This window comes from Ascaphus truei, chromosome 8 (genome assembly GCF_040206685.1).
Source record: "Ascaphus truei isolate aAscTru1 chromosome 8, aAscTru1.hap1, whole genome shotgun sequence".
In the NCBI taxonomy this organism is placed as follows: domain Eukaryota; kingdom Metazoa; phylum Chordata; class Amphibia; order Anura; family Ascaphidae; genus Ascaphus; species Ascaphus truei.
Window position 1 is genome coordinate 39,154,555 of NC_134490.1, and position 14,388 is coordinate 39,168,942.

General features: G+C 46.7%; 1 protein-coding gene across 1 annotated transcript in view; it reads left to right on the plus strand.

Annotated features, from left to right (window-relative positions):
• Positions 1-14,370, plus strand: part of LOC142501544 (nuclear receptor ROR-beta-like) — a 46,587-nt gene extending 32,217 nt beyond the window's left edge. Inside the window, exons 5-10 of the mRNA XM_075611553.1 lie at positions 365-486; positions 4,062-4,194; positions 5,451-5,558; positions 7,768-7,878; positions 9,616-9,728; positions 10,865-14,370. Of these exons, the coding sequence (XP_075467668.1) occupies positions 365-486; positions 4,062-4,194; positions 5,451-5,558; positions 7,768-7,878; positions 9,616-9,728; positions 10,865-11,026 (749 nt within the window). The 3' untranslated portion in view covers positions 11,027-14,370. The remainder of the gene's footprint in view (positions 1-364; positions 487-4,061; positions 4,195-5,450; positions 5,559-7,767; positions 7,879-9,615; positions 9,729-10,864) is intronic.
• Positions 14,371-14,388: the final 18 nt, after the last annotated feature.

Genomic DNA, 14,388 nt, shown 5'->3' on the forward strand with positions numbered 1-14,388 from the left:
CTCAGATTGGTGAGAGGGAGGGATACCTGGCTGTAGCACCTCGGAAAGGGCAATGATACCTCTAAGATTGGTGGAAGAAGGGAGACTGGTACTGCTAGGATTGGGGGGGGGGGGGGGCTTATACCTCTAGAATTGGGTAAAGGTGGTGATTCCTCTAGCCGGTTATACCTCTAAGACCTGGAGAGACTGATACGTCTAGGACTGGGCCAGGGAGAGATACTTCTGGGACTGGGGAGGGAAGAATACTTCTAGGGCTGTGGAGAGGGGTAGTGACTCCTCCAGTTCTTGGGGGAGGGAGACTGACACTTCTAGGACAGGACTGGCTCAGTACAGGCTCCCCCATGTCTCTCCCTCCCCACCGTAGATCGTGTGTCTCAGAACATCATCCGCTCCCATCTGGACACCTGTCAATTTACCAGCAATGAACTGAACAGGATGACATGGAGCCTGCACTCGCAGGAAGATGTGCGAGGGCTGCAGAGCAAGGTAACACCCCGCCCACCGACACCCCCATAATACAACCATGCCCACCGACACCCCCCCATAATACAACCATGCCCACCGACACCCCCCATAATACAACCATGCCCACCGACACCCCCATAATACAACCATGCCCACCGACACCCCCCCATAATACAACCATGCCCACTGACACCCCCCATAATACAACCATGCCCACTGACACCCCCATAATACAACCATGCCCACTGACACCCCCCATAATACAACCATGCCCACTGACACCCCCCATAATACAACCATGCCCACTGACACCCCCATAATACAACCATGCCCACCGACACCCCCATAATACAACCATGCCCACCGACACCCTCCATAATACAACCATGCCCACTGACACCCCCATAATACAACCATGCCCACTGACACCCCCCATAATACAACCATGCCCACGACACCCCCCATAATACAACCATGCCCACGACACCCCCCATAATACAACCATGCCCACTGACACCCCCATAATACAACCATGCCCACTGACACCCCCATAATACAACCATGCCCACCGACACCCCCCATAATACAACCATGCCCACTGACACCCCCCATAATACAACCATTCCCACCGACACCCCCATAATACAACCATGCCCACTGACACCCCCATAATACAACCATGCCCACTGATACCCCCATAATACAACCATGCCCACTGACACCCCCATAATACAACCATGCCCACTGACACCCCCCATAATGCAACCATGCCCACTAACACCCCCATAATACAACCATGCCCACCGACACACCCCATAATACAACCATGCCCACTGACACCCCCCCATAATACAACCATGCCCACTGACACCCCCCATAATACAACCATGCCCACTGACACTCCCCATAATACAACCATGCCCACGACACCCCCCATAATACAACCATGCCCACTGACACCCCCATAATACAACCATGCCCACTGACACCCCCCATAATACAACCATGCCCACTGACACCCCCCATAATACAACCATGCCCACTGACACCCCCCATAATACAACCATGCCCACCGACACCCCCCATAATACAACCATGCCCACCGACACCCCCCCATAATACAACCATGCCCACTGACACCCCCCATAATACAACCATGCCCACCGACACCCCCCCATAATACAACCATGCCCACTGACACCCCCCATAATACAACCATGCCCACTGACACCCCCCATAATACAACCATGCCCACTGACACCCCCCCATAATACAACCATGCCCACTGACACCCCCCATAATACAACCATGCCCACTGACACCCCCCATAATACAACCATGCCCACCGACACCCCCCCATAATACAACCATGCCCACTGACACCCCCCCATAATACAACCATGCCCACTGACACCCCCCATAATACAACCATGCCCACCGACACCCCCCATAATACAACCATGCCCACCGACACCCCCATAATACAACCATGCCCACTGACACCCCCCATAATACAACCATGCCCACTAACACCCCCCATAATACAACCATGCCCACCGACACCCCCATAATACAACCATGCCCACTGACACCCCCCATAATACAACCATGCCCACCGACACCCCCATAATACAACCATGCCCACCGACACCCCCCCATAATACAACCATGCCCACTGACACCCCCCATAATACAACCATGCCCACTGACACCCCCCATAATACAACCATGCCCACTGACACCCCCATAATACAACCATGCCCACTGACACCCCCCATAATACAACCATGCCCACTGACACCCCCCATAATACAACCATGCCCACTGACACCCCCATAATACAACCATGCCCACCGACACCCCCATAATACAACCATGCCCACTGACACCCCCCATAATACAACCATGCCCACTGACACCCCCATAATACAACCATGCCCACTGACACCCCCCATAATACAACCATACCCACCGACACCCCCCATAATACAACCATTCCCACCGACACCCCCATAATACAACCATGCCCACTGACACCCCCATAATACAACCATGCCCACTGATACCCCCATAATACAACCATGCCCACTGACACCCCCATAATACAACCATGCCCACTGACACCCCCCATAATGCAACCATGCCCACTAACACCCCCATAATACAACCATGCCCACCGACACACCCCATAATACAACCATGCCCACTGACAACCCCCATAATACAACCATGCCCACTGACACCCCCCATAATACAACCATGCCCACTGACACTCCCCATAATACAACCATGCCCACGACACCCCCCATAATACAACCATGCCCACTGACACCCCCATAATACAACCATGCCCACTGACACCCCCCATAATACAACCATGCCCACTGACACCCCCCATAATACAACCATGCCCACTGACACCCCCCATAATACAACCATGCCCACCGACACCCCCCATAATACAACCATGCCCACCGACACCCCCCCATAATATAACCATGCCCACTGACACCCCCCATAATACAACCATGCCCACCGACACCCCCCCATAATACAACCATGCCCACTGACACCCCCCATAATACAACCATGCCCACTGACACCCCCCATAATACAACCATGCCCACTGACACCCCCCCATAATACAACCATGCCCACTGACACCCCCCATAATACAACCATGCCCACTGACACCCCCCATAATACAACCATGCCCACCGACACCCCCCCATAATACAACCATGCCCACTGACACCCCCCCATAATACAACCATGCCCACTGACACCCCCCATAATACAACCATGCCCACTGACACCCCCCATAATACAACCATGCCCACCGACACCCCCATAATACAACCATGCCCACTGACACCCCCCATAATACAACCATGCCCACTGATACCCCCATAATACAACCATGCCCACTGATACCCCCATAATACAACCATGCCCACTGATACCCCCATAATACAACCATGCCCACTGATACCCCCATAATACAACCATGCCCACTGATACCCCCATAATACAACCATGCCCACTGACACCCCCCATAATACAATCATTATTTGCCTGACAGGCAAATCCACTAACATCCCTCTAACCACAGCCACGCTCACTGACACGGCCACACTGCACAGCCACGGACACCCCACCACAGCCACGCTCACTGACACACACCCTGATTCAGCCACACCCACTGACATGCAGCCACATCCACCACCACACCTACTGTAGGCACACACCCTGATATAGACCCGCCCTGACAAACAGCCACGTCCCCTGCACACAGCAACCACCTATCCTCATCTGGAGCTCACTCACCCAGGAGTATCACTACTTTCTTATTTAAGTGCCTGGCGTACCAGTACTTTCTTTTTATTGATACAAGTGTCACTTTCTATACAAAGCTGCCCCTCTCCACCCTCTGTTTTTCTTACAGCGGAAATATTGCACACGAGGGCGTATAATAAATGTAATAATGCATTAAAATCGGGCACAATAGCACTGCGTTTATTTTAAAGCCACCTTTGACCTGCCGTGGGGGTTAAGAACCTCAATCCCCCGTCTCACGTATCTCCCTCCCCCTCCAGCCCTGCGAGGTGATGTGGCATCTCTGCGCCCTGCAGATCTCCAACGCCATCCAGTACGTGGTTGAATTCGCCAAGCGCCTGGACGGGTTCATGGAGTTGTGTCAGAATGACCAGATCGTACTACTCAAAGCAGGTGGGGGAGGCGAGAAGGGGGAGAGAGCTAGGTAGTGGGGATTGGGGGGGGGATGGTTGAAGGAACGTTGGCTAGAGAGGAGGAAATGGTGTGTAGAGGGAAGGGGAGAAGGGCTGAGCAGGGAAATGGAGAGGTTTGGGGAGGGATGGAAATGGGAGGAGTAGGTGGTAGTTGGGGGATTAGGTAATGTCTGTGGAGGGGAGGTGACTGGCGAATGGGGTAACTTCTGGGTAGGGGATGGCTGGGGAAAAGTATACGGTCTGGAGGGGTGTGGCCGGGGAATAGGGTAGCTTTGGAGAAGGGCAGGGGGGATGGCTGGGAAATGGGGTAGGTTTGGAGAGTTGCTGGGGGGGGGGGGGGTAGGGGGAGCTGGGGAATTGAGGTAATGTCTAGAGAAAAGCAGAGGAGGGGAGTGAGCGACCTGAGAAGCAAATTTGATATAACCTCAATAACTCTCGGGGTTCGGAAACCGCAGTGACCGTGACGTTGTTGATTAGTTGTTGTTGTTGACGTAAAAGGGGGAAAAATAAAAAGGGAAATATTTTTTGAACTAAGCGAAACTGGAGATTTAGTCGTCGATTTCCCGTTTTGCCGCAAAATGCTGTTTCTAACAATCGTATTGTCCATTGCTCCGACAATCTCTATGTTTCTAAAGTTCTGTCTTCTGTTTCTCTTTTAATCTTTTTATTTTACTTATTCTTTCTATCACTTCCCCCTTACCCCAACCAAAATAATTATTGTCATTTCCCCTCAAACTTCGTTACTAAACCTGGGAACCAATAACATCTTGCGGTCGCAATTTACTATCGTGATATGGTAACGCCCACAATAATCTCTCATTTATTTTGCGGCGGGTGCTGGGTGGGAGCCTAAATATTGGCTTAATATTCAAATATTAATATGGTGGGTGAAAAAAAAATTATATTTATATATATATATATGTTTTCTCTTGCTTAAAAACCTCCCCTAAATGTAATGGTTTGTGTTCTTTTTCATGGGACGCTGGGACCTTTATACCATTTCTCCCCCGCGCCTCTCTCTCCTCCCTGCCTCCGTGCGCCCCCCCTTCCTCCCTCTCATCCGTGCCTCCCTCCCCTCTCCCACCCCCCTTCTGCGCCCTCTCTCCCATTCCCCCTCCTCTCTCCCACTCCCCCTCCTCTCTCCCACTCCCCCTCTCTGCGCTCCCCTCCTCCACACCCACCCCCTCTCTTTTCTGTCCAACCCCCTCCCCTCTCGTTTTTCCCTCTCTATATTAGGGTGTCTGGAAATTCTACTCATAAGGATGACCCGAGCCTTTAACCCTTTAACCAACACTGTCCTGTTCGAAGGGAAGTTCGGGGGCGTGCAGATGTTCCGATCACTAGGTGAGTTACTCAGAGGCACCGATTAAATAATAATATCATTTTTTTACACAGGATTAAAGCAGGGGGTCTCCAGAGCTGAACCCCACTTATTTCAGCTCCGGGCACCCCCTTCTTCCGGAGATACCTCCGTATTGGTTGCCAGTAGCCGCTCCGGTTCACATCCAGGGTTCACACTTTGGCTGCTTTTCAAAAACTCCCATACCCTGCTGGCCAATTGGAAGCCGTGACGTAATCTGGCGTGTCTTCCTATTGGCCCACCTGACGCGGGGCTTTAAAAAGCAGAGAGATTCCGGCACCCCCTTCGGCGGTAAGTATCTCTGGCAGCGGGGGGCACCTGGAGCTGAAATGAATGAGGTTCAGCTCCGGAGACCCCGTGACTCAATCCTGTGTAAAAATGGTTTTACATTAATGTAAAAAAAAAGAAAAGCCCTTGGATTGCCTCCTTAAAAATCCTTGGCCTTTCGGAAGACACAAAATAAGTTATGGAGAGTAAAAAAGTGACACTGTGAGTGCTCCTTTGCATGTCATTACCCAGAATCCCTGGCTACAGTGTACGCTAAGCGATAATGGGGAAAGGCAGGGTGGGGACCTGTCGGAGACATGAATGTGCTCACAAGTGGTATTTTTATTTTGAATGCATCCATAAAGCCAAAGGAAAAAAACCTCAAAGTTAGACAACCTCCCAAATATTGTTTACCCAAAATATATATATATATACCGGGCCACTGCTGCGTGGGGAGCCACCGCGCCGCCGGGCCTGAGACAGCTGGGAGGTTCGGCGGGAACCCTTGGTGAAAATCACTGCTATATCGTTTCAAAGCAGTAATACACGTGTCACAAAAATATAACACATAATGGGAATAAGCTCCTGAGACATAACAGTAACATTAGGAAAAGGAGTGCCTGCCCCGAAGAGCTTACAATCTAAGGCTACGCTTATAGCGACGGCAGGCTAAGGTCGCTGGAAAAATCAAATTGAGATGACTTCCAGTGATTGCAACCAAGCCATTGCTCCGTCGCACCGCTGCTGCCGGCACTATAAACGTACCCTAAAGAATAAAACATGGTTTCAAAATCAGAGGGCAGGGTAAGGACTAGAGGTGAAAACACACCGTATTGTAAAGTATGGGGAAGAAATCTTTAACAATTAACCGTGCAGTGGCAAAATAATCAAGATTATCAGTTCAAATTAAGTAGAAAACCTTTATTCAAATAACCTGATTTTAATCAATTTTTAAGGTGAAAATTCCTTAGTTGATCTAATCTTTTAAAGCTCTGATTCACACATTGTGTTTACACAATGCTACATGTTTTTCCACCTGTTACTTTCTAACTGTATACATCTCTTATTTAGGTTGATGAATGTATAATGTTAGAAAATTGTTCATGGTACATAATTTACTAGTCAGTTAGATTTTCCCAATCAAAATGCTCATACTGTAAAGCTCTTATTGTGTTTAAGCAGCAGTCCCTGCTAATCGCCATTTGTTTAGTATCTTATTTTTTTTTAGTTGCTTAGAGATCTTTTCTTGCACTTTGCAAAGCTGTTTTTATTCGGATGCTCCGTTCAGGAGATATAAGCGTTTGCAATATTGGGAGCCCAGTGCAGTCAGGTTTCAGCCGGACATGCTCAGGAGGCAAGATACTAACACTATAGGAATTAAACGCATATCCACTTCTGGGGGGAGATTGGTGCTGTAAAGGAATGTCTTATTTTTAACCCTTTTGCTGTATTTTACAATGAAGAGCGATATAATAACATGCCAATAGATATAATAACATGCAGAGTTATATAGTAACATGCAGATAGATATAGTAACATGTATATATCTTTAGCGCTACTTAATTTTTGTGATATATATATATATATATATATAAATAATAACATGCAGAGTTATATAGTAATATGCAGAGTTATATAGTAACATGCAGATAGATATACAATAATAATAATATGCAGAGTGGTATAATAACACGCATAGCGATATATTACCATGCAGAGATATAACAACGCGCAAAGCGATATAATATGCAGAGCAATGTTATGGTTGACCATCTGGCAGCGAAGGGGTTAAACAAGTTCATATTTAAAAAGACGTCTCTGGTATGGTTGATAAGATAATCTGATATACTTATAAACAATCTGATTTAAATAAACAAGCCCCAGATTTGTAGTGATAGAATGTGTGCGTCTAATTGTATCTCTCAGGATGTGACGATCTGCTGTCTGCCATCTTTGATCTGGGCCGCACACTCTGTCGTCTGGATCTGTCGGATGAGGAGATTGCGCTGTTCTCTGCCGCTGTTCTGATGTCCCCAGGTAACCCGCCAGCGCCTGTTGATACTTAACCACTGCACAAATCCACTAACCTAGTGGTACAAGCAGACACGCAGTGTAATCCCAAAAATACCCATTCACCTGAAGAATAACATTTATTGAAAAATTCCTAGCACCACCCAGAACACAAAAATGCCATAGTACCGTTACCGCAATAAGATTGTGTGATTAACACATGTCTGTTTTGTGTGTGTAACACTCCCTGCCCGGCTCCTAGGGAGTTTACATCAATGTCTCTTATCTTGTCTTACTCAGATGTGGTTCCCTTGTCAGGATGTTCGATTCGCACATCTGGGCAATGATGTAGCAAGGATGGGCACTAGGAACGTTATTCATTCAACAGCAGCTTTATTGTTCCATCAATATACATAAAGACATTGTTACAGACATAACTGCATTCTCCCTGAGGCTGTCTGAACCTTACTTCCCTGGCTGCCCCTATCTCGGCCCGCTAGGGAGGCGATCCCCTTGGTTACCTACGGAAACCCTCTTCTGTGTGGCTTCGGTAGAGCTCCATCTCATATGGGCCCGTCAGGCCTGGTGCTATACTGCCTCTGTCATGATAAGCTCGGGCACTGCGTACCACCTTGTGGCAGTCTGGAGTGGGGCCAGCTACGGACCCTCCAATGGGGCTGGTCCAACTATGCCTTGGGACTAGGGCCTGTTGAGTCCCCTCTGGGCATACATACACAATCCCTGCAAATTCTAACCCCAACACCCTCGACATCATATATATTTTGTGTCAAAAGGAGTGTTATTGGGTGTGACCAAATGTATACAACACAAGATGGAAATTCCCAATGCTACATCAATATGAAAAAAATATATACTTAAATACTTAACTGTTTGTCCTCATAAGTAAGGGTATTTTAGTTAAACCCTGGGCATAGGCTGTTACTGCATGAACCTTTAATGATGAAGGGAGCTATCTCTGTGGGATGCTACCTAACCAGGGTAATGTCCCTCACTATAAAACAATTACGGCCCTTACACTATACTATCATATGAACGTATATATACTATTCACAGTGAGATCCCACTACTCCTGGGATCTGAGTTCCAGAAGTCTGTCTCTCTCTCCCCCCCCCCCCCCCCGTTATCCCAAAGGGGGGGGGGGTTACATGTGCTTTTACTTTAATATTTACCTTTTGATTAGCTGTATGGGTCTGTGTGTTATGGGGTACCTGCTTGATATTTTAAATGATTATTATAGCTTTCTTACAAGCTTATTGTGGTAAAGTTACCATGGTGCTATGAATTGTTCAACATTTTTATTCTTCAGATTAATAAAGGTTATGTTTTTTTGAATATGTATACTTCTGGATTAGTTTTATTGGAGACCTTGAAAAAAAACTGCGCTTGTTTTTTGGTTTTGTTGTAGACAGGCAGACATTAACACACTGATACATACACACACCAATACCCAAGCAGACATTACACAGTAATGCACACAATGACACAATGACAGACAAACAAATACCCTTATACACCCAGTCTAAACAATGATCCACACACCAACTGTGTGTGTGTATTGATAGAGGGGATCTCATGCAAGTCTATGTGGACAATCATTTCTTGTAGAGTGTGATCCCATGAAAGTCTATGGGAACACATCATTTCTTACAGAGGGGGATTCCATTAATATAACTGTGGATCCTCCTGTTTTTAACACTCCCTTTATTGAGTCTCTCTAATATGCCTTGGTTCTCTCTCACTCAGATCGTCCGTGGCTAACAGAGTCCAACAAAGTACAGAAGCTCCAGGACAGGATATTTCTTGCACTGCAGAGGGAACTGCAGAAGAAACACAGCAGTGACGACTTGTTCTCAAAGGTGTGGTTCTCACTAACACAAGATAGTATCCCAAACCAATCATATGGCCCTTTAAAGTCAGGCTACACCTCAAAAACATGTTCTGTAAACCTTCTTTTAAAGGATATTCAACACTGTCAAAAAGTAGAAAAGGAAGTGGCCATGTTTCCATTTTAGTGATGTCATGCCACCTCATGTCACCAAATGGTCCCTGTCACAGGCAGAGTCATAAATTACATCGCAGGAGGTGACAGTCGGACTGCAGAGAGATGCAGAACACTGAACATTGCAGCATACAGAGGGAAACCATGAAGTCCATTGTTTGGGGTGATTTACCTGGCAGAATTAGACCGGTCGTGATATATTAAACACACAAAGTTGTTACCTTACATGAAGACCCTTAGACTAAATGTTTTCCTAATATCTCCCTTCTATAGCCAAAGTGACTAATAGTACTAGAATGTTTAAGGGTTCAGTCCCACGCAGTGAGCAAAAGAAATGAAAACAACTTATCAATGTCATATTATGCCTTAGAAAAATTCAAACCCCCTCCCCATAGTAAAATTGATACTGTTTTGCTTCACCTGAAAAATGAAAAACATTCTATTTTCTTTGGGCCCATCTAATTATGACAATTGTTTCTCCCCTAATTAAGCTGCTATTAATAGGCACCCAAAACATTAAAAAAAAAAGTCTGGAATAAACAATTCTCATGTATATACAAGGGTTAAAAACAGTCTTATCCCCAAAAAAGACTCTCCAAAGCATCTGGTTATTATTGTTACATTTAAAATGCTTATATATACAAAAAATTGTGTTAATCACCCACATTTAACCTATTGGACATGTTACTGCCAATAGGCTACTTTCGTCCTAATGATACTCACCAAAGTATAAGATTATACCATTTTTGCCTTGATACACATACCCCATAGAATACCCATATGTTTCTAGGTAACCATCAAATAACCCCATTTTTATGGTGTAAGTTACCTACATTTATCCTATAGAACATGCCACTACCAGCAGTTAATTTTGGTCCTAGGAGGGGCTGAATCTTTAATTGGTCAAATGTCGGTGAATGGCCTCTGCAATGTGTTGCTGGCCACCCCTGGCAGTCAAGGGGTTAACAATCCTTTCTCTCCCCTCATTGGCAGATGATCTCCAAACTCCCACTAATGAAGACTATCTGCAACCTGCACTCGGACAAGCTGGAGTTTTTCCGCCTCCTTCACCCGGACACAGCGCAGAACTTCCCCCCTCTGTACAAGGAGGTGTTCAGCTCTGAGCTTCAGTATACCGAACTCCGAGAGAGTTAGAGAAGAGCGGGGGAATCAAAACTGCTTAAAAAAATCTACCCATTTCCACCAGACCTTCACATCAACTGGACGGCATAGAGGATGTTGGGAAGGATTTGCTGGGGGTTGCGTTTCCCAGGGGCTCTGTACCGCTTATAGGTCAATGGTGGACACTGGGTTTGTCCAGAGGACATGTCCATTTAAACTCTTCATTACCTTTGCACATTGGAATGATCCATTGGAGTTCTCCGTTAACGCTAACTTTACCCAATGCAGTGGTCCATTAGGGTGACAAGGAGTCATCTGTAGAAGACTCAAAGTCCTCAGTGACCACTTCTGAATGTAGCGCAGTCGCCAATTACTCCGAATGCGAGTGCTTCAGAGACCCTCTTACTCTGTGGCTCCACATGAGCCTGTGTCCCAAAACGCAACAGCGTTTCCCACATGGGAAACCAGTTGGATGTATATTGCCACAGCATGATGGAGCAAAGAGGAGTCAGAGAGTGGTGATTATTCCAACACCCGCATGGACCGACATTCCAAAATAATGTGGGATTAGTGGTATCAGTTCTGCGGTCAAGAAACAAATGTTCCAGCTGGTGACTCCCTGAAGATACATTATTTTGGAAGCCCTTCTGCATACGTCTGATGCACTACAGGAGTTTGGTTACTGCAGTTACTAGAACCCATACGGCTGCATGCTGTTTTCCCAGGGACCTCTGTTCATTCAACAGCAATACCACAACACGAGTTAGGTTACCAATTGCAAAACAGGCTGCTGTTCTCAACACTGGGTAAAGCAGAGATGGAATATGTAATTACTAGCATGTCTGGGTGTTAAAGTCTCAGCAGGTTCAGACTCTTTAATTGAACCCTTTAGCTAGTGAAAGGGAATTGGAAAAAAAAATTGGGGGGGGGGGAGGGGGGGGAAATGCTTAATACCAAACCCTAGCACTGTGTATAGAGAGATATATTAATATATTGCATAGATTTATTCTTGTCAGACATACTGTATTATTTTTATCTGTATAGAAAAGTTTATATTCAGCAAGCAGGTACTGATGAGCTTGGATTAGTCATTGGGATTGGCCAGTGAATGTAGTAGCTCACATTTGGGCTACAAGGCTTGATTTTAGTGGGTCCTTACCCCCTTTGCTGTGCTGTCCGTCCCTCCTGCTGCAGAGTGATACAAACAGAAGGGAGTCAGTTCCTCACACCAGAGGGTGACAGAAGGCACCTGTGACCAATCCAGTCTTTCTCTTCGCCAGTAGAGGGACACAGAAGAAACACATGGCATATGGAATGTGTTCCTCCCACCCCAGGGTGGCACAGAACGGTCGTGTGATCCACGCCGTCTGTCCCTCCCACCACAAGGTGACACAGCCAGTAAGGAACTATGGCCCATACAGTCTGTCCCTCCAAATTCTGGATGACATAGTCAAAGATACCTGTGTGACCTATGGAGTCGGTCTCTCCCACCGCAAGGTGACAATGAAACTTACAGCAGAGACCTGTGATTACCCAGTCTGCTCACCACGCCACAGGGTGACAAACATCTCTTCTCCAAAAACTTGGTGGGGACAAAAAAAAAAAAAGTATTTTTTCTGAAAGTGAAATGACCGCACCCAATATTTTCTCTGCCTGTGAATGTCTTCTCTCGTTAAGGATCATTTCTATTTTTGTAATAAAAAAACCCAAAAAACTTTTATTAAAAAGGATTGTGAGAACGTACCGGTAACCTCTCCATCACCGAAGGGGTTAATAGGTCAAAGGATGCGAAAAGGTGTTATAAATGTGTGTGATTTGGCTTTATCGTTGCAGGTATTTTAGAAACTGCTTAAATGTGTCTAATGTACAAGGTTTAATAGGTGAAAAATACTGTTTTTTCAAGGTTTAATAAAAATTCCGGTGTTCAAATACAAATAAATCAGCATTTTGATGTCTCATAGTCTCACTCTACCTAAACGCTGTTACTAAATCTTGCCAAAATAGACCCTTTCCTATCTTCCACTAAAACACTAATGCATGTTCTTGTTCTCTCCTGTATTGATTACTGTAACCTTCTCTGATCTGGCCTCCCTGTCTCACACCTCTCTCCTTTCCGGTCCATTCACACGGCTGCAGCCCAAATCCTCTCCCACTCTTCTAGGCGCATATCTGCTTCCGATCTCCCAACCTCTCCCTGCTGGCTTCCTATCAATTTCCATATAAACTAGACAATTCTCCTCCTTACTTGTAAGGCCGAGATTATAGTGGCCGCTGCAGGGCGCGCGTGACGTCACTTGCGCGAATCCTGCACTGTATGCCGGCAACAGGGGGCGTGGCCCGTGTCATCACAAGAGCTGTTCGCCATGATTGGCTGAACCGCTTCACATGACACTGACGTCACGCGGCCATCGCATGGAGAAACAAAGTCATTTGTCTCTACTGAATTCTGCCGCTCCGTTGCGCCTCTGCCTGCTCGCACCCACTATGTGCACCTCAACGGAACACAGGTATTTGTTTTGGCGGCGCACAGCCACTATAATCTCGGCCTAAGGCTCTGATTATAGTAGGCGCGACGGTGCGTGCGATTTTGCGCGCTGCAAGAACAAAGTGCAGCCGCTGATAGTGGGCGGCCATAGTGCGCACGAGTGCGATGCAGAGCGACCACGCGGCAGATTTTGAAAGCGACAAACTTTCGTTTTTTCACGCGGCAGCCGCATCATGTGAGCAGTTCAACCAATGAGGGCGAACCAGCCTGGTGACGTGTCCGCCACGCCTCCCCAAATCACTGGGAGCTCTGTTCAACCATCGCCTGGGCGACAGGCGCGCGCCTACTATAATCGCGGCCTAAGGTTATACACTCCTCTGCACCCCCATATATCTCACTGCTGATCTCGTTACACACCTCGTTTCACGCTCAACCCAAGGACATCTCATCTTCCCACCTTTTACCTTTGCAGCCCTCTCCCGTTTTAACCCCTTTTCACTAATCTCTCCCTACCTATGGAGCGCTCCTCCACTCCATATTCTTCAAGCACCTTCACTTCCCACGTTCCAAGCCCAGCTGAAAATCCACCAATTAAAGGAAGCGTCTCATTAAACGTTTTACACCTCTGCTACGGACTCCAGTTGCCCTTGACCTTTTCCGACTGCACTTCTAATGCACTTTTTTTTGTACTCCTATTGTGTCTGTAAGCCTCCTAACATAACGCTTAGATTGTAAGCTCTTTGGGGCACGGTCTCATTTAGCCTTATGTTGTCATGTACCTGTTGCATTTATTCCCATTGATTGTAATGTACATTATTTACCTCCTATTGTAATGTTGTAAAGCGCTGCGTACATGTCTGGTGCTATATAAATAAAATTATACATTCATGTCTCTCAGCTGCTATATCTC